The sequence below is a fragment of the Cheilinus undulatus genome, linkage group 18, assembly GCF_018320785.1.
Source record: "Cheilinus undulatus linkage group 18, ASM1832078v1, whole genome shotgun sequence".
In the NCBI taxonomy this organism is placed as follows: domain Eukaryota; kingdom Metazoa; phylum Chordata; class Actinopteri; order Labriformes; family Labridae; genus Cheilinus; species Cheilinus undulatus.
The window spans coordinates 5,004,654-5,031,805 of NC_054882.1; the positions used below are offsets into that span (position 1 = coordinate 5,004,654).

At 38.6% G+C, this 27,152-nt stretch overlaps 1 protein-coding gene across 1 annotated transcript; it reads right to left on the bottom strand.

Annotated features, from left to right (window-relative positions):
• Positions 1 to 1,840: 1,840 nt before the first annotated feature.
• plekhd1 (pleckstrin homology domain containing, family D (with coiled-coil domains) member 1) lies at positions 1,841 to 26,835 on the bottom strand. The gene is made up of 15 exons (XM_041811849.1): positions 26,727 to 26,835; positions 23,794 to 23,969; positions 15,773 to 15,866; positions 14,670 to 14,759; positions 14,192 to 14,268; positions 11,636 to 11,727; positions 11,494 to 11,546; positions 11,294 to 11,388; positions 11,099 to 11,192; positions 9,265 to 9,458; positions 6,292 to 6,424; positions 5,071 to 5,215; positions 4,270 to 4,413; positions 3,782 to 3,943; positions 1,841 to 1,978 (listed from the first exon to the last, which is right to left on the bottom strand). The coding sequence occupies exons 2-14, from the start codon at positions 23,946 to 23,948 to the stop codon at positions 3,792 to 3,794; spliced, it is 1,518 nt and encodes a 505-aa protein (XP_041667783.1). The 5' UTR covers positions 23,949 to 23,969; positions 26,727 to 26,835; the 3' UTR covers positions 1,841 to 1,978; positions 3,782 to 3,791.
• Between the last annotated feature and the right edge of the window lie 317 nt (positions 26,836 to 27,152).

Below are 27,152 nucleotides of genomic sequence, written 5' to 3' on the forward strand. Positions count from 1 at the left end.
CATCAATTCTTCTTGTGCTGCTGAGAACTGAACCCTGAAATGAACCTACAGCCTTTTACCTGCAGGAATGACCAGACATGTACGAGGTTCAAACACAGCTTTATTAGCATCAAGGCATGTTGTTCAGTCCATAATCATCCCCTCTCTCCTCACCCTGACACGTGGGCTTCTTCTCCTTCTTTACATCATCTCTGCTCTTCAGTTTTCATTTGTACATTATCATACAATGCTTGTGTGAGTGAAATACAAGGATTTTTGGATGTAGCAATAATGAAACGGTCAATTTATCAAGATAGCAGACACGTGTGAGTTTGTTTTCATAAAACCTCTGTTAAAGTGAAGGAAACATCTTGTTCAAACAGAACCAGAACAATAAAAACATTTTACAAGATTTATTAGCATCGTCTGTGCTACCTGCTACACAACGTAAGTCTTTACTACATCGTTATAATACAAAAACGGTGAAACACTCGGTAGGTTTACAGCCACACATTAATAACTGATCTATGATGATCTTCCTATCGAGTCTAGATTCCTACATGAGCTGAGTCTGATCAGGATACGGCCGTGAACCTTACAGAGAAAACAGCTGTCGTTAAAACACTCAAACTTTTATACAACATATTAATCAGTCTTTGGTTAAATCAGATCTTAAAGTGACTTTTTACATTCTTTTACATTTTTTACATTTGTAGTTACCTGGCTCAGGAACTAAAGTTGCATTTCCACCTTAAAAATCTGGAACTTTTAGTCAAAACTCACCATATACTGTCTTTATTTACGCCCTGGTTTAAATACCCCCTAATATATGTTAGATTTTCATGTTTATTGTATACTATCCTCTCTGATGCCCACTGCCTTTGTCCTCATTCTAAATTCCTATCACAACCTGGACTTTATTTCTGCGCTCTCTTTTGTACACTTTCTCCTTGATCTAAACTATTTTGTTAACGCTCATTACCAGAGCAGGGACCTCTTGTAAGGAGAAATCAATGTTGTAGAACGAAGGGTAACCCAGACCTGGATCTGAGCACACCTGACCCCAAAGTCTGATTCATTTAATCAGTGTGAAAACAAGTGTACCATTATCAGGCACTGTGCCCAAGTCTGCTAGTAGAAATGGTCTCAGGTATGATTCATGTGTATTTGGGTATGTGAGCACAACCATGCCTGAGTTCAGGGTACTTATCAGTGAGCAGTTACAACAATCCTGCACATCTACTGTCTCTTTAAAAACTACCGTATCCATGCAGCATGGATGCACTTCATCCTCTAAGCTGCATGGTAGCAGAGGAAGTAGTTGGAGGGTTGTTGTCTGCATCATAAGATTACAAAAACATCTGTAGTTGTCTGCAGGATGGACAACATTTATAGATTTGTGAACAACAAGACAGTTATTTAAGAAAAATTACCATTGTCCTGACCTCAGTGTTAGCCACAGCCATGATGAGGACCTGTTCCCTACAGTGGAGGTGAAAATTGTCCTGATGAAGATTTCTGGAGAAAGCTCCCTCATCAGAAAGCCAATTAGATTCATTCTTTGGTTAAAGGAATATTTGGGTATTTTTTTAATTTGGGTTGTATGAGGTACTTTTATATAGTAGTGTTATAAGCCCCCAATGATTTTAGTGAGCACTGCTCTTTCAAACAGAATGTGCTTGAGGAAGCTAGGCTATACAGACAGGTATAGCTGTTCTGCATAATTTAGCGAGTTCAGAGTAAAAATAGGCAAGAAAATGTTGGCTCAACTGGGCTTTATTGAATTTTTTTTTCACCCAAAAAGCCTCTGTGTTTGGCACTATTTAGCACTGCGTGCTTTGGCTACTGGCTAAGTGCTCTTCCGCCTCAGTGCATCTAAACAGCTGTTTTGGTCTGCAGGCTTCGTCAGAGAGAAGTCAATAAGCTAAAACAAACCTACGATATGAGGGGATGCTCTTACGATCAGGCACAGAGGATCTTCTACAGATGGAGACTCAATCTGTAGAGAAGGAGAGAAACTTTAGTGAAGACAGGCCAGTTTACGTGGTGGTGTAGGTGTGTGAACTGTGACTCATGTCTAAGAGCTACTGGTACAGTAGGACTTAACAACACTTCTTCAAGACATTTCTGATCGAGGAGAGCGGCCCACAGACGCCTGCAGCCTGCATCACTCCCCATCCAGAGTTTGCTACTGACCTTCTCCAATTTTCTGAAGCTAAACTGGAGAAACTGATCCTGACCAGAGGAGCGTATTGGACATTTGTCATCCAGGTAGGTTTATGACTATTGCTTTATTCTTCTAATGGCTGATAACTAGACAAGCTAAGGTCGACACAGTATGTTCACCTTATGAAAATAATGCCTTAACTGTTGAAGTGGAAGACTGAGCTGGAAGTAGTAGTTTTAGCTGAGTTACTTCTTGTTTCCTCTGACAAAGACCCAAACAGCTGTTCAGAAACGCTGAGGTGGAAGAGCATGGAGACGGTAGCTGAAGCACCCACTGCAAAATAGAGCCAAACACTGTTGCTTTCTGGGTGAAAAATAGAACACTTAAAAGATTTCCGATATATAGATATATAGCCAGCATTACACACATAAATTACATGAAGCAGCTGTGATCGTCTGTGGCGCTGTATAGCCTAGCTTTCTGTATGAGGGGTCAATACTCACTGAAATCACTTCAGGCTAATCGCACTACTATTACCAAGTACCGCATACAACCCAACTTAAAATACAGAAATATCCCTTTAAATAAAAAGCTGAAGGTTCCCTATCCCTTCTTTCTACAAAACTGCTTCAGGAACTACATTTTCACTTCCTGCTCTGAGGTTCACATTAGTCTTTTTGGTTCAGTAAAGTTTAGCACTGAATTTAAGTGGCTGCAGTTTCATGCAAGTATGCTATGGCCCCATCTAAACTGAGGATGTACTATAAGAGTATATGCTGTAATTGAACACAAGGTTCCTGGTACCAGGACCGTGTAGGGTTGAGCCAAGTCGAGCTGGTACCACATATAGAAAGCACATTTGGATAACTCTGGCGACAACAGAACTGGAGCTTTCTTATTGCTATTTCCTCTAAGATAGAAGAGGAAACAAACCTTGAACAAGAAGCTTTTATGTGCTGCAAAAACTTAAGCATGTTGACCAGAGGAAGCAGGGATTAGATTTAGTCTCTCTAGGGTGGTACTATGTGCAGAGATGTCCCTGCTTTGAGAACTAGAAACAAAATATTAAATGTCAAAAGCACAACATACAATGAAACCTCAAAAATAAGCTTAAAACTTCTGGAAAATACCACAGCACAAGCTGGGACTTCCAGTGGGGTTACATTAATGTCCCAGGAACTTCAATAAGAGACTGGTTCTTGCAATGGAAATGCAAACAAAAGCTCCTGGATCATGCTGTAAATTCTTTCTGTGAACATCTGGCAGTGGTAACTGTTTGGCTAAATCAGATAAAAATATTTCTTATATCTGTGTTAAAAATACAGGAAATAAACTCAGGAACAAATGAAGCCATTTTTCTGCAGAATCGTTCAATTCAAGCAAACCAACCAGATAATTAAGCTCATGCTCCAACAGTTACGTTGGTCCTTTGGTCCCTGGAGCTGTTTAGTTAAATCACCAGTGGGATCCAGTATTGTTATGGGTAACTTTCAGTTCTCTTTTCGTTTTTAAACCCTCCAGATCATTCTGAGTACAATCATCTACAGTGTTTGAGCGGTGGGTTCAGGGTCAGGATCTCTACACCCCTCAGACTGAGCTCTGAGCTAAAGCTAAGGACATTCCCTCCTCTTTTACCTCTCTCCTCTCAGTTCTCTAGTTTGTTCATGGGGTCTTTGCGAGTGATGATCTTGTACACGCTCTCTCTGAAGTTGCTGTCAGTGCTCAGTCGTTTGGCCGTCTCTCGCAGCTCCTCCATGTTGCCGTCGGGGGCTACGGCGAATGACTTGGAGTGTTTTACTGTGAAGGAGCGGAGGGGAAACATGAGGTTTTACAAAATATTTACAAATCCAGAGAAATCCTTGATTTTTACAGTTGTAGCTCATTTTTAGCAGTATATAAATTACTCACGACTACCTGCTGTACCCCATGTGACTAAAATGTTTAGAATCAAACCATCTGTGCATCAGAGTACAGCACAGACTGTTCAAAACAAGCAGGGATATTCAGAGTACATGAGCATTTCTATATTTCTATCTCTGGAACATGCATGCATCCAGTCATCAAATATTCATGTTTTAGTGGTGGATGTGCTCTGATCGCTACTGTGGGATGCTCAAACTTACACCAGTGACGTCTGGAGGCTCTCCTTTGGATCCTGCAGCTCTTGATTCTTCGAGCAGCAGCTTTGTGCAGATACACGGCGTTCTTCATTATCGCTGGGAGCTTCGCCTCGATCTCTGCTGCACAGATGCACTCCTCAAAGAACCCTAAACATCACAAACACAAAATATATCATGTCAAGGAATCACACATACAGAAAGTTTCACCTTGAGAGTATATCTGAAATATTTTGTTGCTGTTCTTTATTAAAACTTTTTATCAAAAGTATTAAGTAAATGTGTAAATTTCATCTGGTCTACAGAAAATTAACTAGAAACGGTTTCTGATAACTTCACAAAGAGGGTAAGACTTCAATTCAAACTAATAAAAACATATTTCCTAGTGAATAATGCTCTTAAATAAATCTTTAATTATTTTTTGGACTATTGAAACATATTAAAATATTTCAAAAGATTCACGTTATACATATTAATCAGTAATACAACATAACACTACAACACTGATGCTGAAACTACAGAGACAACATGTAATAAACACTCTGTCCACAAGAGGGAAGTCTCCACAGTCTAATTACATCAATCATTTTCTAACTTCACGGTTTGTTAGAGTTTTTGGGTCTGAATTGTAACAATCCTCTTGATAAAATCTTTTTATTTTTGTGATGAATCCTCAAACCTTCTCTGAGATTAAATTCAGATCTTAATCCAAATTAATCCCTTTATTGTCTTTGACTGTTACAGGTCAAATACGGTCCGTCACAAACAGATAGATCAGATTTAAAGGTTATCAGAGGTTCGACTCACTCCTGAGCTGAGTGACGTCTCCCTTCATCTTCTCGTCACTCTCTTTGCTCCTGTCCAGAGAGTTCAGGCCTTTCTCCAGATCCTGCAGAGCCTCCTCTGCCTGCTTCAGCCTCTTCTCCAGCTCCATCCGGGACTCGATCTCTGCCTAGGATAAACAAAAACCAGAGGATTTGAGCAACTGCATTGGCTACTTTCATTCCTTCATTACTTGTCTTGACCATAACATCCAAATATTCTGAGTAGGGCTGTCAACATTAATCAAGTTAATTTTGATTAATCATGGTCCACAATTAGTACCCTAACTTTTCTGAATCACGATTATTTTACTACACTTTTGTTACAGTATGTCAGCCTCTCCTTGCAGCTGCAGCGATGTAAAATAAGTCCACCACTGCTCCTTAATGTCTCATTTTACTTTAAAAAAAAAAAAAAAGTCCAGACAGCTCGGCAGACAAGTCAGAGGTCATCTGAACCTTTTTAATGTTCTCTTATCTCATTTTCAATCCATAACAAGTTCCTTTTTCCGTTAAGTTCATGTTAAAACCTTTGATCTACCAATAAAAGCAGGTCTGTATTTAAACAGGAAGTCAATACTTCTAGTTTAAGACTGTAGAAAAGTCAAAAGTGCAGCAAAAAAAAGTTTGAAAATGCAACATTTTGGAGTTTTGAAATGCCATACAAGAGTGTGATTAATCATAATTAACTACAGAAATTCTGATATTAATCGCGATTACAAACTTACAGCCCTAAGTTTGAGTAAATGACACAAAATTTGTACAAAAGTTTCAAAAAACTCTGTAGTATAACCTACGAGTAGAATTATCTGAACAGACTCAGCTCATCTGGGACTCTGGACTCAATAAGATGCAGTGAATTTACTAGAAATCTAGAAAGCACTAACAGGTAACAAACTACTGATCACATTGAGCATTAAAAAATACTAATTTTACCCAAAATAACAAGTTTTTACATTAATAATTACCAGAACTGCAAATTTCAGAATCATAAATGTATCTTATACTGTAACATGGTTGTTTTCATGGTCAATTTTAGGCAAAAGCCAGAGCCAGAGCATTTCTGAACACAGTCCAGGCCATTTATATGAACCTGATATCTTGAGAATTTTTTAAAACATGAAGCTGTAAGCTGTCATGACCTTTATAATGACTTTGTCAGTGTTGTTGTATTTGCCCTCTGTGATCAGCTGAGTCACTGCGTTACCTTGAGCTCAGCCTCCGTCTGCTGTTTGTCTGCAGTGAGCTGAGAGAGCGACTGCTGCAGCGTCCGAGCCTGAGACGAGTAGAACTCTCTCTCCTGCTGCAGGACTTTGGCTCGCTGCTCGTTCTCCATGAGCCTGAGACAAAAAGAGGAAATAGCATATAAACAACATGTACAACAACAAAAAACCTCATACATGTATCAGTCCAGATAATTAATATCTACACCAAAGCAGATTTATGCTCATTAAAGCTCCAACAGTGAGCTCTAAACAAAGATATGGAGCTGCAGAATCAGACGCCCTCACTGTGAGGACTGCACATATTCCCTTCACGCTGCGTTCACTGACCTCTACGGGATACGGATGACTAAACTCAAGCACAAACCTGCAATGTCAATTTAAAGTTAAAACAGGAAGAACAAGACTTTAACTCTTATCTGTACAGAGGATCAGAGACCAGGAGAACTTTGAAGCTCTACTGATAAAATCTGAACAATCTTTTTCAGGAACTAACTTGAATAATATTTTTACAGTATACTCCCTTTAGTTGTACTTTAATCTAGTTTTGTCATTTTTTTTTCACTCCACTGTGGTTTAGGAAATGAAGTGAAAATTCATGATTAATACAACATGTCACCACAGAGTTTTAATGTATTATTTCATATCTAAAAGCCGAGCACTTGCATTTTGTCAGCTGTGATGCAAGCAGCTCAAGAATGAGTAAACAAATAATTAATAACATCATTTTCTTCATAAGAATGATTAACCGTACATTTGTGGTAATTTTGATTTAAAGCACAGGTGTCAAACTCAAGGCCCATGGGCCAAATCTGGCCCACCAGAAGGTTTCATCAGGTCCCATGAGACAGCAATGAGGGAAATTTAAAAAAAATATTCATTTTCAATTTTTATTCATAAAAAAATCACCAATCTATTATGAATAATGTTTAAATATAGCAAAGGAAGAGCCTAATATAATGCAATAAACTAGTTAAATGTGGCACAATGAACTCTTTCCTTTTACTTCCAGCTCTTGTCACGGTAAAATATAACTGAACATTTAAGCCTCATCTTGACACTGGCTGTCCTTTGACATGAGCAGTCTGCTTGTTCGGTTGAGGAGCAGTGAAATTACGCACAGATATATGGGGATGTCTCCTGGATTCAGATCCAGACTTGCAGGAGAATGACTGTCAGGGATCAAAAGTGTTCAAAAGACCAGTTTTCACGCTGCAAAAGAAGTGCTTGGAGCTCTAATCATGCTGCGCTGTAACATTTTTGTTCAATCTTGGCATAAATGTTCACCCAAACTCAGGGATGGACCAGTTGCATTATTAAGGTCATAGGTCAAAGATCAAGGTCATTGGGCCTCATGTTTATTCTTCACTTTTACAATATGTCACGAATGCTTGGGCAGATTTTCTTTAAACTTTGCACAAATTTTCGCATGTGTCTGTCCTGTCTTGAGGATGAACTAGTTACATATTTTAGGTCAAAGGTCATTGAACCTCATGTTCATCCCTTGTTTGAGATTGCAATATCTCAAGAAAGTTTTGAAAGATTTGCTTCAAACTTGGCCCAAATATCCCCTCTGGATGAGGATGAATTGGTCAGATTTTGGTAGTCAAAGGTCAAGGCTATTAGGCCTCATGCTTTTAACACTTCTATAAATCCCATTATCATAGAAAACAGGGGTTAGAGACCATGGGTAGGTATAAAACTGACAGGCAGACTCTGGTTAAGTCTTTCTACTCATGGTCATTTAAAGCAGAGCAACAACAATCTGGAAACAAGAAAACAAAATGCAAAGGACAAGCGTTCATGAGGTCATTAGATGATCAGTACATAAGGCAAAAAAAAGCATTTTTAACTTCAGTTGTTGCACACAGTAGCTATACAGCATTTATAATTAAAGGTTTGTTTAACAGGCTAAATATAAATTCAACTTTTACAACTCTTTCCCTCCAGGTTTTTGGAGCTACAGGAAGTCAAATGTCCTAAAAGATGCATTTGTTTTACAGTGCTTTAAAGAGGTTATCAGTAGGGCAGGTTTTTAGAGGCCAGTACTTTGTGGTGGACTTTTAGCCTGACACCGGCAAAATCTTTACGAGGTAGGGGTCGACTTCACTCCGAGGTCAGAGATCAGAGGTAAGTCCAAGATAGAGAAAGATGGCTGACTAACTTGCCTAAAGTTTCTGACATATTTGTTACTGCACGCTCCAAGGAAGGCTGAAAGAAGAGTCAGGACCAAAAATATCAACATGGTCAATCATTACTTTTACAGCTGAAATAGAAATCTGACTTACAAAGAATATTTCTGCATCATGGAAATCAAACTTTTCCTTCCTTCAGCACTCCTCTTCTCAAAAGTAACAAAAGCCGAGCAGAAGCTTTTGCTTTTTCTAGATTTACAGCTGATGCATCCTCCGTAATGCGCTGCAGAACTTTTGTTTTGGGATCAGATGTGGGAGGATTTGAAGTGGGTTTTTTTGGTATAAACATTGGACTAAATTATTCTGGTTTGTATGTGAGTTATTTTTTCCTAAAAGAGGACAGCTGACACGACAGGAGAGTTGAAACAGAGTTCATGGAAACATAAAGTTACATCTGGTGTGGCATATTTCAGTGTTGCTAACAGAACATTAGTGCTTCACAGTCAATAGGAGCTGCCTGGAATATCCCACTTACTGGAGCTGATCAATGAACTGCTTGTTTATGGATCAATACACATTTCCACGAGTAGGTCCATCCTGCGTGCCATTAGCAGAGAGGCTCCTAGGAAAGCTCTGAGTATTTGACCCTTTGGATGCCAAAACAAAAAAGCAAGCAGGAGCCCTCATTTGAACCTTTATGAGTTTGGGTTTCAGTCATTAGGGAACAATTCATGACTGGGAAACTAGACGCTTTAAATGATTCCTGAACTTAAAATTCTGCTCTCAGTCTGACTGGATTATGTTTCTGTCCCCACCACTCACTTCTCCTCTGCCGTCTCCTTCTCCTTCAGGAGGATCTTCATCTGCTCCTCAATGTGTTTCAGGTCCTGCAGCAGGTCCACGTCTCCGTGATCCTCACTGTCCTCAGGTGTTCTGCACGCCTCGTTCACCTCCTTCTCTTCGTTGTGCTTCACTCCCAGCAGCTCCAGAGTCCGCTGCTTCTCCTGAGAGAGCTCCTGAAGAACAAAACAAGATACAGATAGTCCAGTGGTTAATGCTACATGCTACAAGAGTGTTATGAAACCTCTTTAGATATTTTAATCTAATACTTTTATGTAAGAGGAGCTGAAGTGCAGTTTTCATTTGAAATAAATCAGCAATGTCAGAATTAATGCGTTAATCCTAAAGTCATCATAACCACATATACACTATATGGTCAAAAGTATTTGGCCACGCCTCTTAATTATTTAATTCAGGCGTTTCAATCAGCCATGCAGTCTCCATTTACAAACATCTGTGATCTTGAATGGGTTGTTCTGAAGAGCTCAGAGACTTCCAACCGCGGTTTTGTGATGGATGCCACCTTTGCAGTAAGACGTGACGTTTCATCCCTGCTGGATATTCTACAGAAGTGGAAGCGTTCAGGAACAACAGCAACTCAGCCACATAAAATCACAGAGACTGCTAAAAGCATGGCGCGTAAAAGTCTTCAACATGCTGCTGATTCCATAGATGAAGAGATCTGAACTTATACTAGCATTAATGTAAACACTAAAACTAAAACATGACTGGGTCTCCTTGTTTGAGCAGCTGCATGCAAGCCTCACATCACCAAGTCCAATGCCAAGTGTCAGATTGAGTGGTGTAGAGCACACCAACACTGGACTGTGGAGCTGTGGATATGTGCTCTGCGGAGTGATAAATCCTGCTTCTCTGTTTAACAGTCAGATGGGTGAGTCTGGGTTTGGCCGGCAGAATGTCATCTGCATGACTGTGAAGTTTGGTGGAGGAGGGATAATGGTATGGGTCTGTTTTTCAGGGTTTGGGCTAGACCCCTTATGCTTATGCTATGGTATGCTTCAGCATACCAAGGCTTTTTGGACAATGCTATGCTTTCAACATTGTGGCAACAGTTTTGGAAGGCCCTTTTCTATTCCAATATGACTGTGCACCAGAGCACAAAGAAGGACTATAAAGACATGGTTTGATGAGTTCAGTGTGGAAAAACCTGACTGGCCTGCACAGAGCCCTGACCTCAACCCCATCGAGCACCTTTGGGACGAACTGGAACAGAGATTGCAGACAGGCTCTCTCACTAAACATCAGTGCCTGACCTCCTAAATGCTCTACAGAATGAACGGGCACAAATTCCCACAGAAATACTCCAAAATCTTGTTGAAAGCCTTCCAAGAAGAGTGGAGGCTGTTAAAGCTGCAAAAAACTCAGTACTCAAGTACAATGTTATCACAGTCCCAAATACTTTTGTCCATGTAGGGTATCTCTAACTTTATCTGATTCACAAATCAACACACTGGAAAGAACAGACTTAAAATTGTTAAGAAATGCAAAATAATGCAATTTTAAAACTGTAATTAAAATATAATTGATTGCATTTAACTATTGTAATTCTAAAATTAATTGCAATTTATAAAACAATCATTTGGCAGTCTTAATCTGAAATAATCTGTTTTTTTCTTCATTGCTCTCTGCTTTTAAAGAGGTTATAAGCATATTAGATGGTTTACATCTGCAGAATAATTGGACTATTGGCCTCGGGGCTTTGGTTACATAATAGCACATCTGCAGCTGTAACATAAGGTGGTCTGAGTTTATTTCTAAGTTATCGTGGTTTTATTCTGCCCTTCTGTCTTCATACCTCGATGGATTTCTGCAGCTTGACGGTCAAACTGCTCAGCTCTTTTTTCTCGTTCTCCACACCTTTGAGCGACTGAGCCGTCCCGTCCAGGTCTCTGCCATCCACACACAACATTCAATAAACCACATTAATGTGCTTTCTTTTACAGGAGGATCAGAATAAGATCACTTTAAAGAGAATCAGTGGAGTATTTACTGTTTGATATGCTCCTGCTCTGCCTTCAGCTCCAGTACCACCTCCTCAAACTTCATCTTCTCCTCCTCCAGAACCTGATTCAGACGCTCCAGCTCCTGCACACATAAACACAGGCACGCTGCTGTTTACCACCTGGTTTAACCATATTATTACATAGTTTATTATCAAATTATCACAGAGAAGTTCTATAAAGACTTCACCTCTTTCTGTGCTCTCTGGTGACTCAGCTCCTCCGTCTCCTCCATCAGTTTGTCTGAAGAAAGAAAACATTCCACTTCACCTGACTCTGCTTGGTAAAAATAGAGAAAAGATCATGTATTGAGGAGCTTTCTCCATGTTTACCCAGGTACTCCTGCTTCTCTTTGGCCAGCTGCAGCCCCTGAGCTTCCAGACTCTCGATCATGGCCTCGCCCAGCTGAGCGTTCTTCCACGTTCTGTTAGACAAATAAGAAAAGTCTTTAGGTTGGTCCATCCTCTACTCTGAGCCTGAATTTCTTAACAATGGTATGATCTATTCAATGTGTTTGGATGCATTAATTCTCCTTTGAGGTTTAACTGACTCTAGGAATGTTTTTATGATCCCTCAACCCCTCTACTTGAAGCACTAACAGAGCTATTGTCTGTCTTTCTCCAAATCCCCATGCACGATTAAGTCTAACTAGTTGGCACAAAAATGAACCGGCTTATTTTTCAATAAAATGTCTTATCATAGTGGTAGTGGGTCCAAGAATTCGGAGGGAGGGAAGAAGAAAATGACAGAAAAACAAAAGTCAACCAAATCTAAAGACTGGACTTGACTGAGGTTTTTGAATCTTCTAGTTCTCCATGTATAATGCAATTTGGATTCCTTTCTTCAGCAATCGAAACACTGCTTTCACACTGGATCACATGACCCAGCATCCTGTGACCCTAATAAACCTGAAAAGGTCCTGGAGGACACGCCCTCAGGTAAACTGGTCAACAACTCAACCAGCAACTCTCAGGTGACCACATGGATGATCAACAGAGTCTGTATTTCTGGCCCCGGTTACTTTTACAACTTAGGAAGACTTTTGAAGAAGAGAAAAAATGTCTTAAAGACCCTCAGTCAAGCCCAGTTGCCCCCCTTTGGACCAAGTTTTTGATAACCATGATCTGTATGAATGAAAACAGGGACAAAACTCAACCAAGAACACTCAGTTAGGGGAGGCTGTGCTCCCCGAATAAAAATTCTCAGAAGAATGCTTAAGTCCCAACAGTGCTCCAAAAATAAAAGGCAGCACATTGCAAAATCCAGGTTAAAGAGGGTAAAACACTTACTTTGCTCTAGTTTATTTGGCTCACATCAAAACAGTCCCAGAACCAATCAGAAAAGCTATATACGTCTGTGAGCAGAGGGGGATTCTTCTCTAGATCTGGTGAAGCCTTATGTTAGTGTTAGACTTCCCTCTATGGTGTTTACATCTGCAGTGTAAAGGCTGTCATTTCTCTTTTCCCTGGAGCAGTGCCGTTCATCTGATGGGTCTCAGTGTGGACAGGGTCTGACTGCAGATCCCCACTGTCAGGCCTAAGTTGAACCTATACCATTATACACTAGTTCCACTAGCCTGGGGTCCAGGACCCCTTAGGGGGGCAGCAAAGATCTCAGGGGGGCGTGAGGCTTTGTCTGCTCTGAGGTTATTCAAATTAGATCAGCATATATAAACTAAGATCATGGCCAAACTGTACTTAAAATTATGTTAAATCTTTCGGTTTGATAAACATATGCAGACCTACTTTCATAGGGTTTGGTCCAGTGGTCTATCACTGTTTAATTCCTGCTGGTCTTGGGGTGCTCATCTTTTCTTGGATACAAGTAGGGGCGCACAAGGGATAAAAGGTTGGGAACCACTGCCTTAGCTGATGGCGGTAAAGAGACAACTCTCCACTGTCAGGCCAGGCCTCCAGGAGACCCTCTCCTCTTGTACTGTCTCCTTTCATAACTTTTTGCACCATGCTTTCTTTGCACATTGCCCGTGCATTTACAACTAACCCGACCCAAACTGAGTATTTATTGATCAACATTAGATGTATTCAGGCAAACAAAGTTTTAGCCCGTAACATTTTCACAAAGGGTCTGACAGTGGAGGTCTGCAGCCAGACTGTCCTGTGGATAAGATACAGCAACTTTACTTGAGCTCGCTTTAGTGGTATAAATCTGAAAAATAAACTAATTTTATGTGATTTTCTCTAAATTAAAGGGAATAAAGTTTGCTGAATAAAAACATCACAATGCAAAGTTTAAAAAAAAGTAAAAAGTCAAGCTTTCACTGCTCTGGCCTTAAGATCAGAGGTTAAGTTTTCTGAATGGAGTTTGGTTTGATGCTTTCTAATGTGTTCCAGGTGGTGAAGGAATCTAAATACTGATTGGCTTTATACAACTTCAAGAAGATGTGTGGTTTAAGTTTTAAATATTGATCTATACTGTCTTTACTGGTAGCTGCACTTTGATGCAGATGTTATAAAGACAAACATATCATAAGAAAAACATTAATGTGGGTTGGTTTGTCATCGGTATTCTCAGAATGCTTTGCCAGTATCCCACAGCAAGAATGGCATTTTTGTAAAAATGCTATCCAAAGAACACTTTCAGGGATTTTCTTAAAACTTTGCACAAACTTCCATTCTTAGCCAGTGATGAACGGATTAGATTTTGGTGAACAAGGTCAAAGGTCATCATATCCTCAAATCAAGAATGCATCCAAAGATTTTTCCAGAATTTATCAGAAACCTAGATTTGGACTTGAGGGTGGGTGGACTGGTAAGATTCTGGAGGTCAATGCTGTAGCCTTTTAGGAGCTTTACCACTGCATGTGAGCAAATAAAAACAATAACATAAAGAAACACACAGAAGTTATCATTAATAGTCAGCACACTCACACTTTCCCAGACTCGTGCAGCATCTCCATCCACTGGACCTGCTCCTCCTCAGACTCTGCAGCCAGGACGATGGTACCCTGAGGGACAGAGACAAAACACTTAACATCAGTATTATGTACTCATTGGCTTTAGGCTGTAAAATACACTCTGGATGTCAGTTTTCTGGACACTAAAATTTGATGCAGCTGTGTTGTAGCAGCATGAAGGTAAATTCACTTTATCAAGGGTCTCTTATGCTGCAGAATTTGTCTAAAGTTTTATCATCACAGTTTTTAAAATGCATCTTCAAAAGTCATTTCAGATCAGCTCTGCTTCCTCATGCAGTCAGTGCGCTTTTGTCTTTTTTTGTTATTCCAGTCTTTCAATTTGCGCATTAAGAAACAGTCGTTAAAACTCTCTTGGCTGGCTGTGGATAAAGCAGATCAGAAAATGAAGGAATGAGATAAGCGTTAAATGTGACACAGGATCAGACTCTTACTGTGAAGTCGTCCAGGTTGACCACGATGGCAAATGGCATGCCCAGGTTTTCATTGGCTGATACCACACATCCTTCTAAAGGAATGACTCCCTGAGACAGAAACATGAAAACATCACTGAAGATGCCTCTGGATCAATCACAGCAAAAGTACAGAAGCCCAGAGAGGCAAGTGAAAAAATAACATTCGTGAGCCACTACTAAAGCCTGATCTAAATTATTTTAACGGCTTAAAACAGACAAAATAGGGGCGCATATGGCCTCGTGGTTAGGTCACACCCTATGTACAAGTTCAAGTCCAGCCTGTGGTTCCTTTACCACGTCTCTCACTTGCTCACTCATCCGCTGTCCTCCTCTCTCAGGTTAAAGGCATGAAAAGCCCCAAAAATATATATCTTTCAAAAAAAACAAACAAACAGAGGATATGCAACATTTTTATTCATCTTTTTCAAAGATTTTGCCTTAAAAGGAACAAAACTTTTTCAGAAAATGTTCCAAAAAAGGAACAAAATGTGAACAATGATAAGAGTATCTAAAAGTAAATTAAAATGTAATTTATTTATGCCTAATGCATTTGTTGTTGTTTTTTTTTTTTTTTGTACAGGATAATAGGATAATTCATTTTGAACACTTGTTGCTAAAAGGAGTATTATATCCACAACAAATCAACAATAAATATATATTTTCTTGTCCTTTTAAGGAAAAATAAATCTTTTCTTACTTTACTGCAACTTTTGTTTTCTTCATACAAAATCAGAAAACCAAACAAATGTGTGAAATGATGGCAGGGATGTTTCTGAAGTTGCAAAATGTTTTTTTTTTTTCTAGTTATTTCATAGATGAAATTGAAATGAAGAAAAGTGATCTATTACACTATAAATTCTGATTTTATTTCTTTTCTTGAGTAATAAACACGAGGAGAAAACAATTTAAATCAGATTTTAAATGAATCACCTTTTTTGCCTCCTTGGGCTTCCATATAAAACAATTTGCTTATAAAAGCAAACAGTAACTCAAGCATTTATCTGTTTAAAATCTAAATCTTGCTACTAGATATTCAGCAAACACAACCACATAATTTTTACCATTTCTAAAATTTTTCTGACCTTCGGGTGGATGTTGAAGTATCTGTTGGTCTCAAAGTTCCTCTTCTCGCTCTCAGCATAATAAAGTAGAAAACTGTCCTTGATGATGAAGAACCTGACAGAAGGAGATGAAGAAAACAGCTGTGAGTTTATCCTGTGGGGCTGAAAGTGGCTGACATCTGCTGGTTTTCTTCATAGTCATAGCTCGGTGATAGTTCTAGGTATTTTATCCTGTATCTTAGTGGTCCTAAACCCAGATTCCATACATGGTAACAAAGCTGATAGCTCACCTTCTACATGGCTCCTAATGAGCCCCAGACCCAACTACATAGACTGATGTGCAGGAAGAACCAGGACTTCACTGGGGTTGTCAAATGGGAACTTCACTTTTCTGGTGTTTCATCTGATGAGTCCTAAGACACCTCAGGGAGGCTAGACAGCGAACTGCAGCATCTCAGAGCCAACACCCTCCATGCTAGCTCTCACCACCCACCACAGCAACATGTAGAAAGCAGGCTGGACTGAAGCACTACCTCCCACTACTCCCTCATTTTATTAGGTTAGATAGGAAAAGACAACAAACACACCTAGACTGCACAAACAAACTTCAGGTTGAGACAATGTGGGTATTTCTTACCCTAGCTTTTCTACATTTTTTTTTAGTAAATCTTTTCTGCATGCAAGTATGCACAAACATACAAGCATACATACTCTACATTGAAACAGTATACAATACTGTACAGTCATTTTTTAAATTTTGGTCAAAAATTGAGGCTGAAGTAAGGCTTAGATATGACAAGTAAGCCCACCTGAGGGCACCACAGGGCAGGGGAAAGGACTGATACAACCCCGGTAGTGTTCTGGATGTCCTTGCATATTACCGGAGGCATGGAAAAATAACTTGTCAAAAAATAAAGTCCACCCCTTTAGTTGTCTTACATCACCACAGCCTTACTTCAGCTTTACCCACAGTAAAGAGCGGATGTGGTGGGTAAGCACGACCTTGGGTACTGTCCAGGTGGGTAGCAGGGTTGCCGCAAGCCCATGATTCCCCATGGTTACACCGTCTATCCTGTTTGGGATTGCAAGGTGCTATAGCCAATCCCAGCTGCCAATGAGTGGCATTCCTTGTGTCTGGGCATGCAGACCAAAGTCTTTTGGTCCTTGGCCCTTCTGGTCTTACTAGCTAGTCGGACTCCTACGTGACCACTTCTCTTCAGCACATCTTTGGGTATCGTAGCCCAGACCCTGGGTCTAATGCTGACCTGCGTCTTTGAGGGGTCAGCTTGGAAGATACCTGGAGAGATGGGGCATAGGCCCGGCACAGTCATGGAGGATGGGCATTAGGAGCCCAGAGCAGTACAGGACCAAGGCTGGCACATCAAAGTGCCAAACTGGCATATACTCCCATACCAGAATTAACCTAAATGATCAAGTCTTTGGACTGTGGAAGGAAGCCAGAGTATCTGCAGAGATCATCAGGGAGAACATGAAAACTCAATACCCTGTCCCAGTCCAGGAAGCTTCTGGCTGTGAGGCAACAACTGCACCACCGTGCAGCCTGTTCTAGTGTCCTTATTCTCCATGAAAGAAAAGGACCTTCATGTGTGAAATCAGGAGTCTCCCTAAATATTCAGATTACAATAATAAAGACAACTTAATTTGTGTAGCACATTTACAAACATGGGTTTATAGTTTTGACTTGTAAGTATAAAGGCAAAGAAAGCCAACATTAAAGAACCAGAACCTCAACAGCAGAAGAACCTGTAAAAATAAGCAAACATGATGAACACCAAACATCATGAAAGCAGCAGAGCTGGACTCTGTCTCTACATATTCCTGCAGACCGTTATAATCCAGATGTAATCTCTTTGGGGTCACATTTGTGTTTAAATAACTTATTTTGAAGCTCATCTCAGCGTCTTTCGTTTGGCACAGGGAACCAGAGCAGTATTTACCAAACACAGCTGAACTCTTTGGACTTTCTGAGTCGAGCAAACAGACGAGGTTTGACAGAGAGTGCTGCTGTAAATGGACTTTCTGGAGTCGCTGTGCGCCGTCGTTTTAACGGTTATGTAAACTAAGAGCATTAATATGACATAAGGCACCAATCCAGCCACTTTAGCATCCTAATATACACTCAGATCAGAAAACAGTGACACTATACTGTGACGTAGGTACTAGAATACAAAAATAAAGAGCCTCTATTCACATTAATATTCTAGTTTTATTCCTTAACTCTTTCATCTGATGCCTGTCTTTGTTTACTGCCTGATCAACCATTCTTTCAACATTTAAAATATACTATAATTTATCACAAAAAACACAATTAAAGATGCATAAAAACAGAAAAAAACTTTATATTTTAAAAAATGTGGCTGGAAATTATTCTCTTTATAAATAAAATATAAAAGCATCAAGCATGGGAGCAAAGATGCATTTGAGACAGTTTTGATTGGTACTTAATAATCTGCACATTATTGGTAATTCTTGATTGATTTGAAGCATTTAAGGCACCCTTGTGAATGCCAGAGGGTACCCTGAGGTGCTATGGTACCCTAGTTGAGAATAGCTGGTCTAGACCTGGCCTTAAGATAAATTTGGGAATGAGTCGGCACTATACAAATGAAGATGAATTCATTGTAATCTCTTAAAGGAAAAGCCCCTCCAATATATTCTAAATTAACCTTACAAAGCTGATGTACTGTCCAAATACCGAGTCTGTTTAATTGAAGCAAACGTAAGCCTGTAAACCATGGCGGCTAGTAAAGAGATTAGCATGGATGCAGTGTTAGCAGCAGTATTTTTTCTTTACATATATTTTGGGCTTTTATGCCTTTATTTAGAGAGGAGGACAGTATATAGAGTCGGAAAAATGGAAGAGAGAGTGAGGAAGAGACATGTGGGAAAGCAGTACCCAGGGCGCCCGGGCCATGAACATGGGGTGCGACCAAACCGCTACGTCATCAGTGCTCTATACAGCAGCAGATTTATCAGAACGGGACATTTCTTTATTAAAATACGAGCAAAGAACGGAACTGAAAGCCTCTCCTGGTGGAAATGATGGTTTAAATTTTTACTATGACAACAGCTGCTGTTACCAGGTAATGCTCAGGTAGATTAACCTGAGCGCCAGATGGATGTGTGGAAAACCTTCAATACTAAGCATTTGGGAAAGGGCAGAGGATATGAAAAAAAAGGAGGGTGATTGGATGAACATTCTGTGTGTCATATATTTACAGGCCAATCAGAGCAACAGAACATGTGACATAGCTGCAACCAAGGTATGCGTGCGCAGCTACCGAGGAATAACGTGAACCATGGCGACTGTAGACATGTCAGTACACAACTTTTGACGTTTTTGAAACAAAAAAACAACTCACTGCTGTTGTTTGTTCTTCTTGTAAAGTTCTGATAAAACTGGTGCTTTAGCAGCATCCACACTAATGTCTTACACCATAATTGCACCAGCCTCTTGTTGCTGCTTACTTACGTCATGACTCCACCGCACCTGAAAGTACTGCCCCTCGTTGCTGATCGGTCCTGTCACTTTCTAACTGGGCCCAAACAGCTCTGCTTTGCAAGATGGATTCGCCAGTGAGAAACAAAGAAACGGACATATCCATCTGCTTTGCAAGGTTACAGGTGGATGTGTACGGAGTCATAAGTGTCGCAAAACTCAAGAGTACAGTTGAGAGCATGACTCATTGATTTGGGGTTAAGATTTTTCACCGGTTTAGCTCATTTGATAGAGCAGTCTTATACACAGAGGCTATCATCCTCGACATACTGGTCAAGGGATAGATTCCCAGTCTCGCCACTGTTTGGAGCATGTCTTCCCCCGACTCTCTCTCTCCATACTTCCTGTCTCTCTTCAGCTATCCAAAAAAGAGTCCAAAAATAATAATAATAAAAAAAAAAAAATCAATCCATTTTCCTCTCATTAGGTTGCTTCTTGTTTGAGAAACGAACACTCTGGTTTTCTCGCTGTACGTATACAAAACTTTCTCTGCAAGCACTCACTTCTGCTCTTGGATTTCTATGAAGCAACCAATAGGAAACAAGAAAAGGATGGACCAATTATGTTTGCTCTACCCATCGTCGCTTTGCTGATCTCCAGGAGACATTTGCTTTGAAGAGCAGAACGATTTTTTGATCGCACAGGAAAAGATTTAATGTGCAGAAAAAGTAACAGAGCTCTAGAGGTGACATGAATGAGTTTATTTGCTTAAAATGCATGCACAAATTAATATCTATTTGCACATTTTATTTGCATCTCATATGCTCAAGTTAGTAAAATTGGCAAGATGCACTCGGCTTTAAGGTTAAGCAGTCCTCTTTTGCCTGTAGAGGTAATGATGTATTTTGTCTATCAGAACCTTGATAGGTACTGTACGACTTTCACACAATTTAAGTGTTTGTCATGGAGCCTGGGAGCTGACATGAACGTGTTTACTTGTCAACGTTCTGACAGACAAATCACATTAAATACATGACCTCCGCTGGAAAAGGCGACTGCTCTAGCTTAAAGTCGTGTGATGCTGAGCGCATGTTATGTGTTTTACTAAATACAAACAAAATGAATATGAATATATGAGCTATATGAATCTGTACACAAGAACAGAGGAAAATCAGAGTGGCTGTTTCCCAGAAATGCGATCATGAATCCTGTAACGGATATGAAAAAGTGTCGGGTTACTGTAAAACCTGGCTTCAGCGCATATTTCAATTTTTGTTTTTTAGATCAGAAAAAAAACACGTGTTATTGCATTTGTGTGGAGTAAAATAAATGTAAAATATGCTTATATTAAAACAGCTTACATTTCAGGACTTTTGTAAACTCCTTGGGAGCCTGTGTTATTGTTCCATTTAAAAATATTGGGACTACTGTCCAGACTTTATATTTGTGTAAAAATCACTAAACAGCTGATAAACATTAGTACATTTTCCTTTCTCTGGTTGATATCATTTGTATTTGAAGGGCAGGTCCTGTCAGCCAGTCAGTGCCCAGAATTTGGACTGTTGATCATCTAGAAATTATTCTTCACGCCATTTTAAAGAATAAAGTGGAAAAACCCCAAAATTTTCATTTAAACTTAATTTCTGCTTTAGTCCACTGTAAAACTAACTGTATAATGCTCTTAATATCTTTTCAAAACTGTTTTTTTTTTTTTTTAACCATTTGCACCTACAGACAACAGTCTTGATTTAACGTTGGGTATTGTTCTGTGATGATATGTTGACAAACGGCCCGGTGCCGATGTGTGCAAAGCTAGAATGATTTTAACCCTTTAAAGGCTGCTGTCATAACAAATTCATGAGCTCTGGTTGTAAAACCAGGACTCCCCAACACCATTTTGCTTTTGCTGATATTTACTTAACATAAAAACGTTTAGTCTAACCAATCTTCATCAGGTATGATGGCAGAACTCAAAAATTTTAGTATAGAAACCAAAAAACTCATTGGTGTACACCAAGGTGGCTGGACTAGCTCCAATGAATATGAGCTAAAGAGAGACGGTGTGGAGGAGCTTCTTTGAGTTTTTGATAGCATTATCCTTCTCCAGCACATCACCACTAATTCAGGAGTGAAAAGATCTTTTTCAGCATGTTAAAACTAGGACCATATAGAGCTGCATTTCAGGAAAATTCATCTGAAACTATTTAAATCTTAATGAGCCATTTTTGTTACAACAAAAGGCAAGGCCCAGGGTTATTTATGCACAAAAATCGACTTTTTCCCAGATATTTGACAGTAAACTGGTGATATTTGGACTGTTGGACCGCTGTTGAACAAAGAGAGAAGTTTGGGGACTGACTCTAATTTTTAAATTCTTTTATGAAAATTAAAGAAAAAATATATATGCTGAAAGCCTAAACTTAATTTATCATCATTCTTCTGGGGCAATGGTTCTCAACCTGGGGGTCGGGATCCCCTTGGGGGTCACGAGAGACTGAGAGTGGGTCGCCAGAATCCTTCAAAAAATAGAGAATATTTTTAAATGGTGTATTTTACCCATTTTTATAAAAAGACATGCACAAAATTAGTTAAATGTGAGATAAAAACATGGGCATTTGGTGAGATTTACGCTCTAATCAAAGTAATTCATAAACATTTTTTAAAATGTTAGTCTGCACACGACTATTGTTGAATGTGCACAGCTGTGATCAACTGTGCTTCAGCCACCTTAGGAACAGTGGGGGTCCCCGGTCTCTGGCACCTTTATTTTGGGGATGGTGGGCTGAAAAGTCTGAGAACCCCTGTTTTAGGGTTTGCACCAGTTTTCACAACAGATGTGAATTTTTATTATTTTATATCTGAGAAAAGTAAATAGAGGCTCAAGGTTAATTTATGAATGAAAAATCTGTTTTATCCATGTATTCGACAGTAAACTGGATTTATTCAGATTCTTAGACTGCTGGTTGGACAAAAAGAAAAGTTTAAAGACTAAGTCTTCTTAAATTATTCTCAATTTCAAAAGATTTAAATGAGAATTTAAGAAAAAACAGATGTCCTGTATACCTAAACTCAATTTATCATCATTGTTCCAGGGTTTATCCACCAGTTTTGCTCCAAATGTGCATTTCTATCATTTCAAATCTTAAAAAAAATCAATGGAGATAAAAGTTTTACAAATTGATTGATAAGGAGCTAAAGATCCTGACATAAAAATGCACATCTTTCTGTTATTTGTGACTTTTCTAATAAAAGGAAAAGTTAGAAATGGAAAAAGGAAGACTGTCTTTCATGTGCCCGATGTAAAATCCTGATATTTATAACTATTGTCACATTAATTCTCAGTGTAGTGGTAATAATTTAACATGAAAATACAGTTTTGATTATAGAAACTACGACCAACTTGAGCTGCAAAGAAAATTCATCTGAAATTATTTTAACTCTCATTAAATTATGACAAACTGGAAATATTTTGACTCCTGTACTGTTGTCTGAACAAAGAGAGAAGTTTAAATGCAATTTTTGCAAAATTTGAAAATACTTAAATGACAATTAAAGAAAAAAAAAACAGATATTCTGTAAGCCTAACCTTGTTTTAGCATAATTCCTGCAGGGTTCATTCACCAGTTGTTGCTGTAAATATGAATTTTTATCATTTAACATCAGAAAAAGTCAATAGAAGCTCAAGGTTATTTATGCATAAAAAAATCTGTTTTTTTTCCATGTATTCGACAGTAAACTGGATATGTTTGGATTCTTAGACTGTTGGTTAAATGAAGAGAAAGTTTAAAGGCTGAATTGCCTTAAATTTTCCCCCAATTTCTGAAGACTTTTATGAGAATTAAAGCCTAACCTCAATTTATCATCACTGATCCCATGTTTATCAACCATTTGTTTTCTCTAAATGTGGATTTTTATCATTTAACATCTAAAAAAACAGACAGAAGTTTAACAAACTAAAAGATTGATAGGAGGCTTGAGTTATATCAGATGATTGATCAGGAGCTTTAACCTCTGCCATAAAAATGCACAACCCTCTGTCATTTGTGACTTTTTTCTAAGAGGAATAGACAAACATGGAAAACAAAGACTATATTTGATGTAAATCCTGATATTTTACCACTTTTGTCAGATAAATATTCAGTTTTAATGTAATCAGTTCATAAATCTGAGGAACAACTGCAGGAAAAAACTGATTTGACATCTGCTCTGCTTTTTGGAAGAGAAATACCATCTTTCAGGGAGGAAAATTTAACTTTTTTCCAACTTTTCACTCACTCCTGCTACCAGATTAAGTTTCGAGTGCTATTTTATTTCTCTGGCAAGCACAATATGACCTCTGTTGTGGAAAAATCAATAAAGACATCAACATATTTGCCCAGAGTAGAAGCAAACCTTCTCCCTCAACAATGGCAGCATTTAAAATAAGATCTCTTTTTCTTTCAACTGAACCTTCATAATGAAGTTCATCTTTGGTCTGCTGTGGTTTCTAAGATCTACATATGACCGACTGCCCAGTTTAAGACGCTCTCCCTGATGTTTAAGAGAGAAACCCCCCCACAGACAGGCGACTCCCCCTCCTCACCTGCGGGACCACTTGGCTGACGGCCGTCCGAAGGGTCTCTTCCACAGCACCCCGTGCAGCTGCACCTTGGTGCTGATGTCCAACGCTTCAGAGTCCGACTGCTCCATGGACGACCAGGGCGAGAACAGAGAGTTTCTGGATGAAGACGTGAACATCCTCTCTGATTTCCCCACGCCCTGGAGGTGGAGCAAATAAAAAATAAAAAAAACAAAACAATGCTATCAATGAAGGAAAACTTCAATACATGGAGTCAATAACAATTAAGCGAGCAGAGGTGCATGTGAAGCTGCAGGGAGCGCTTCGATACAGAGCAGGAAAAGTGGCAAACATATCCCGATAACTCAGCAGGCTGGAATGATGCGGCTGCCAATACGCTCATCTGACTGACTGCACACAGAGGAGAGAGGGATGATGGGGAGGAAGAGGAGGGAGGAGGGGGAGTGAAGCTGCTTTATGAGTGAGATACTAAATCTGAAGCGGGTCGATACCTCCCAGGATGTAAAAGCTGATGTTCAGATTACTGTAAGGCAGAGAGCAGCCGTCTCCAGCTTTGGCAGGTATGAACCCTTCATCCATCTATCACCCATCCATCCATCATGCATCCATTACTCCTGCAGAGAACCAGGAGAACATCTGCGGACTTTAAGCACAGCTGATGGAGAGTCTGAGCGGTCCAGTGCGGCTCAGTGCCGTGAGGATCAGATTAATTTAGTGGACATGTGTCAGAGTGGATGGACGGCAGATTATGAAGATATTGACAGCTCAGCCTCGGCACGGTGATGCATGATCCCTCTGATGTTTTTATCATGAGATAAGCATCCTGTCGGGGGGGGGGGGGGTAAAGCCTCTGGGGAAAAACTGTTTACACATTTAATACATTTAATACACAGTAAAATCCCTACAACTGTTTTATAAACAATAAGAGTTACTGTGAGCTTTAGACCTTTGTCTTACAAGATTATAGGATGAAAAAATCATCAACATTGTAGTGCTTTATGTAAAAACATTACAATGGATAAATCTGATCTAAAATTATCCAAAGCCTGGACTTATTCAGGAGAGCTTCAGTGAGTTTTACTTTAGAAACAGGGTGATGAATAGTGAATAAAACAAACAAACAGGGCGAGGCAGACTGGTATGGAAGCCAATTTCTGACAAAAAGTATGGTAAAGGTTAAGTATTAAAATCTTACATCGAGACTATAAGATAAAAAATGCAAAATTATGAGATAAAAAGTCCAAACAGTAGGTCATAATACAAGATTAGGTCAGAAGAACATGATAGAAAGTCATAATTATGAGATAGAAATGTTGAAATTAAGAGATAAATGTCAAAATTAAGATGTTTTCATCTAAAATTATGAGGGATAAAAATCAGAATTGACTTTTTGTCTTTTAAAACAAGTGGACAGTATAGGTCAAAGTTATGAAACAGTCAAGATATAAATCAAAAGTCAAAATAAGATACTAAATTATAATTGTGAGAAAGAAAGGTTGAAATTATGACATAAAAAGTCAAATTAATGAGATGGTGAGTATTAATTATCCAAACTTAAGAGATAAAAGGTTGTGTTAATGAGATAAAAAATCTAATTATGATTCTAAAAAGTCAAAGTTATTATATGGTTAGTCATGATATAAAATTTAAATTAGAAAATATGAGATAATACGACTTTTATCTCATAATTATATGAGATAAAAGTCAAAATACAAGATTGAGTAAAAATAATGAGCAAGTAAGACACAATCATGAGAGAGAAAAAATTTTAAAACTTTGCGATAAAAGTCCAAATTAAGACATAGGCTAAAAGTCAAAATGATGGAAAAAGAATCAGAATTATAAGATAAAAGGTCAAATTATGATTGAATAAGTCAAAATATTAGAATGGAAATTATTAGAAAGCACAGAATAATTATAAGAAAGTAGCCTAAAGCTTAATATAAGATTGAATAAAAAAATAAGAAAGTCATAATCATTAGATTGAAATTTTAAAATTATGCAGTTAAAGTCAAAATTAAGACAGAAAAAGTAAAAAATAATGAGGAACGAATCAAAATTAAAAGATGAAAATAAAAACAATGTGAGGAAAAAAAGTTATGAGACAAAAGTCAAATTATGCGGGAAAAAAGAAACTGAAATAAAATACTTAATATGAAGCAAAAGTCCAAATTATGACAAAGTTGGTCAAAATATATGATGGACATTTGAAATAATGGGATACTTAGTCATAATTATAAGAAAAATGTTGAAACTATGAGATAAGCTAAATTTATGAGTTAAAAAGTTTCTGGCTAAAAATAATTTTAACTTCTTTTTTCTTTGCTTTGAGCTCTTATCTATCTTCTACTTTTTAAATCATAATTTTGACATTTTCAACTGTGTTAGATTTTTTTATTCGATAACTTTGACATTCTTTCAACTTTTTATATTAACTTACTTTCATTTGATTCTTCTGTAAAAGGGAGAAATGGGCTTTTATAGATTGGATTAGTAACAAACAATTATTGAAAATAAGCCCTCGCTTTCTGGAATTATCAACAGACTGGCTCTATTTTTCAACACATGAATCCTTTAAGATAAAAGTGTGAGCAGAAGTTTTTCAGACTGAGTAGAACTGAGAAAAGAGAAACACACAGATGACATCTAGTACTACAGTCGCTAATGTTTGCTAACAGAGACTGAACACAGTCAGATTATGAGCTCCAACATGACAAACGTCAGGGAAAGGAAACGTTCAGCACTTAAACAAATGTACAGTGTAACGTTTGACTGTAGTTTTTCACCCCGTAAATGTTACTTTTATGTTAGAAAAGTATATTATACTATAACCGTTAGTTAGCATGTTAGCACCGTTAGCACTGTTGCTAGCTGTACCGGCGCCCAAAATTAGAGCAGGTTTGAAACATTAATCCGCTATTTTAGCAATTTCTTACCTTCAGCCCTCATAGTTTTCTTCATTTTATCTTCTTCCCCTCCTTGTAGTTCTTTAGCACCACGGTTCATCTTCTTTTGCCCAGCATCTGATTTCACTTCTGTCTAAACGTTCTCACTTGACCTTTCACCCTTTGGGGTCACTGACAAAACCAGGGCTGTCAAACTGTTTTGCAGTGATTTCTCTCAAAATTTCTGTAGTAAATCAAACTTAATCTTCCCCACTTTTAACTCAATTTTTCAGCTTTTAAAACTGTCTATGTTTCATTTTATATTTTTGTACTAAATAATTATTTGTGACTTCTTGTTTGGATGCAGACCCGCTTTTATTCTGAAAGGAAACAGGAAGTTAAGGTAGATCAAAGACCTAACCACAAAAACAGAAAGTTGTAGAATATCTTAAAGGAAATAAGGGAACAGTAAAAAGG

Coding starts and splice junctions, on each gene's coding strand:
- plekhd1 (XM_041811849.1), bottom strand. CDS start 23,948: ATGTTCACGTCTTCATCCAGAAACTCTCTGTTCTCGCCCTGGTCGTCC. Junction 9,459..11,098: donor AGCTGCAGAAATCCATCGAG/GTATGAAGACAG, acceptor TTTGTTCTTCAG/GAGCTCTCTCAGGAGAAGCA. Junction 5,216..6,291: donor AGACGGAGGCTGAGCTCAAG/GTAACGCAGTGA, acceptor TGTTTATCCTAG/GCAGAGATCGAGTCCCGGAT.